General features: G+C 44.3%; 1 protein-coding gene across 1 annotated transcript in view; it reads right to left on the reverse strand.

Annotated features, from left to right (window-relative positions):
- dnah9l (dynein, axonemal, heavy polypeptide 9 like) overlaps positions 1-2500 on the reverse strand; it is a 45877-nt gene that overhangs the window by 9963 nt on the left and 33414 nt on the right. Inside the window, exons 60-63 of the mRNA XM_047813720.1 lie at positions 2456-2500; positions 2196-2318; positions 888-1092; positions 591-755 (exon numbers count right to left, since the gene is read on the reverse strand). The exon at positions 2456-2500 is cut by the window's right edge and continues 191 nt beyond it. Of these exons, the coding sequence (XP_047669676.1) occupies positions 591-755; positions 888-1092; positions 2196-2318; positions 2456-2500 (538 nt within the window). The remainder of the gene's footprint in view (positions 1-590; positions 756-887; positions 1093-2195; positions 2319-2455) is intronic.

The following is a 2500-nucleotide window of genomic DNA, read 5'->3' on the forward strand; positions in this document are numbered from 1 at the left end:
ATATATATACACACACACACATACATATACACACATATATATATATATACATACACACACACACACACACATATATATATATATATATATACACACACACACACACACACACACACACACACACACACGCATACATATACATACATACACACACATACATATACACACACACATACATACACATATACAGTATATATATATATATATATATATATATATATATATACATATACATACACACACACACACATACATACATACATACACATATATACAGTATATATATATACACACACACACACACACACACACACACACACATACAGTATATACACACATACACACACAAATGCTTAATCAAAGCTGCTACTAAGAGTCTGACAGCCTACAAATGAGTACAGAACTACACGCATTCATGGAGTTATTATGCTCTTGGAAAAAAATCTAAATTGCCCCATGTGTGAATAATTGTGCAAATACTGTACATGTGTGTGTGTGTGTGTGTGTGTGTGTGTGTGAGCATCACAGAAGCAAACAAAAGACTTGAATTCATTTATAAATATGTTAAACCGATCCATGATTAAATTCACCTTCATCTCGATCTCGGCTGCTGTGTGTTTGGTGCTTTCCAGTTTCTCCACCAGCATGTTGTCACCCAGGAAGTTGCTTTCAGCAGCCGAAAGTCGCGTCAGCAGCTCGTCCTCCAGATGCTTCAGCTCGATTTTAAACGTGTTCTGCTGCTTCGTCAACTCGGACTGGTGTGCACACACACACACACACACACACACACACACTCGGTGTTACTCACCGGAGAAAATACAGTATATATTATCATGGAATCCCTCGTCACACACACACACACACACACACACCACACACACACACACCTTCAGGTGCTCGAGGTCAGGTCTCTCCAGGTTGACGACCTCGGCGAGGAGCTGGTCCTCCAGACCATCACGTGTCACGGTGAAGTTAATAAGCGTGGTCTGTGCTTGGATCTCTGGCTTATAATGTGGGTTGGCCATTTTAGTATGCAGAATGAGCCTGAACTCGGGGTGGAACATACACTCCTTATCCCCCACCTTTATATACCTGAAAAGAAATTGAGACACAAAGTTCTACAGTCTTACGCAAGGTTCATTTTCTTCATACTGATACGATTAGAAGATCAGAAGCCATGTGCAAACAGCATACTGTACCGTGATACTGGACATGCACTAAACTGTTATTGTAGATGCGTCAAAATAGCGTCAGGGACTCTGAGTTATGTTCACGAGCTGGCGGCCAAGATAAACAGCGTATCGGCGTATCGTCCCGTTTAAAAGAGGACCGTGTCGTTCGGTACTTTCCGTGGAAGACGGCGTGACGTTTGAGCTTCTCAGAAAGGAAAAAGGCCGTGATTCTGCTCGGTTTATTTCATTCCATCCATCCGGGCAAAAGTTTTTTCTTTATAGATATAATGCTAGTGTTCGCTCTCAGCAGCGTGTCTCATGTCGCGTCCCTTCACATGTGGAAAAAAAACGTGACGTACTGTAATGCTCTCTGGGGTGCGTCTACGTACTGTATGAGAAAACATGATGAATTACCAGAGGGCGCCCTTGCAGTGGAGACGCCCTATAGACTCCACTACACACGTAAAAAGTGGTCTCTAGTGCCCCTTTTCCACCGAGGCAGTTTGGGTGCAGGTTCGGAGCCTGGTTCAGAACCAGTTCGTTCTGTTTCGACACCCAAAGCACCGGCTCTGAACCAGGAAAAGTGGTTCTTAAGTAGCGCCAAAACGTTGCTGTGGGCGGGGCTGTGGGCGGGACTATGGGCGGGGTTACTGTTAGCGCCTTTGATAACGTACCTTAAGTATACTAATGTTTAATACACTTTTACTTTACCGCAATATGATCGGTTATCAGCACACATGTTAGTACAGGTGGGTAGCGACATGCTAAGGCTAACTTTTTTCTGTGTTAATGATAAAATAACGTTACGTACTTTCTCGATCACAACCTCCATTCATACAGATGTCACGGAGCCGCACGTACATGTCGGATTCGCCGCGTATGGATGCCGATGTCTTCGAACCAGCGTTAGCACTAGCTCTGAACCAGCATTAGTCAGGCATTAGTGCTCCTATGTGTTAGAAAATGCGCCCTCTAGGGACTGTGTGTAGAAGGTGAACTTTTTATTGAGTGTGTATCTCTCACCTGCCCTTTTTAATGGTGTGGCGACCCAGCAGTGGATCAATGATTGGGTCAATGGTCTCCTCTAGGTTCTCGATCAATACAGGTTCTCCTGTTACTACTGCCTGCTCGATTACATCAACGTACCTACACACACACACACACACACACACACACACACACACACACACACACACACACACACAGGTGAGTATCAACACAGAAACACAAACCCACCCATGTATACAATCATAACGATCCCTCTCCCAGTCACACCGACTCACCCCTTCTGCCCCAAGTTAACGACCCAGAGGCTGCTGCCGTAGCGA

This window comes from Tachysurus fulvidraco, chromosome 5 (genome assembly GCF_022655615.1).
Source record: "Tachysurus fulvidraco isolate hzauxx_2018 chromosome 5, HZAU_PFXX_2.0, whole genome shotgun sequence".
In the NCBI taxonomy this organism is placed as follows: domain Eukaryota; kingdom Metazoa; phylum Chordata; class Actinopteri; order Siluriformes; family Bagridae; genus Tachysurus; species Tachysurus fulvidraco.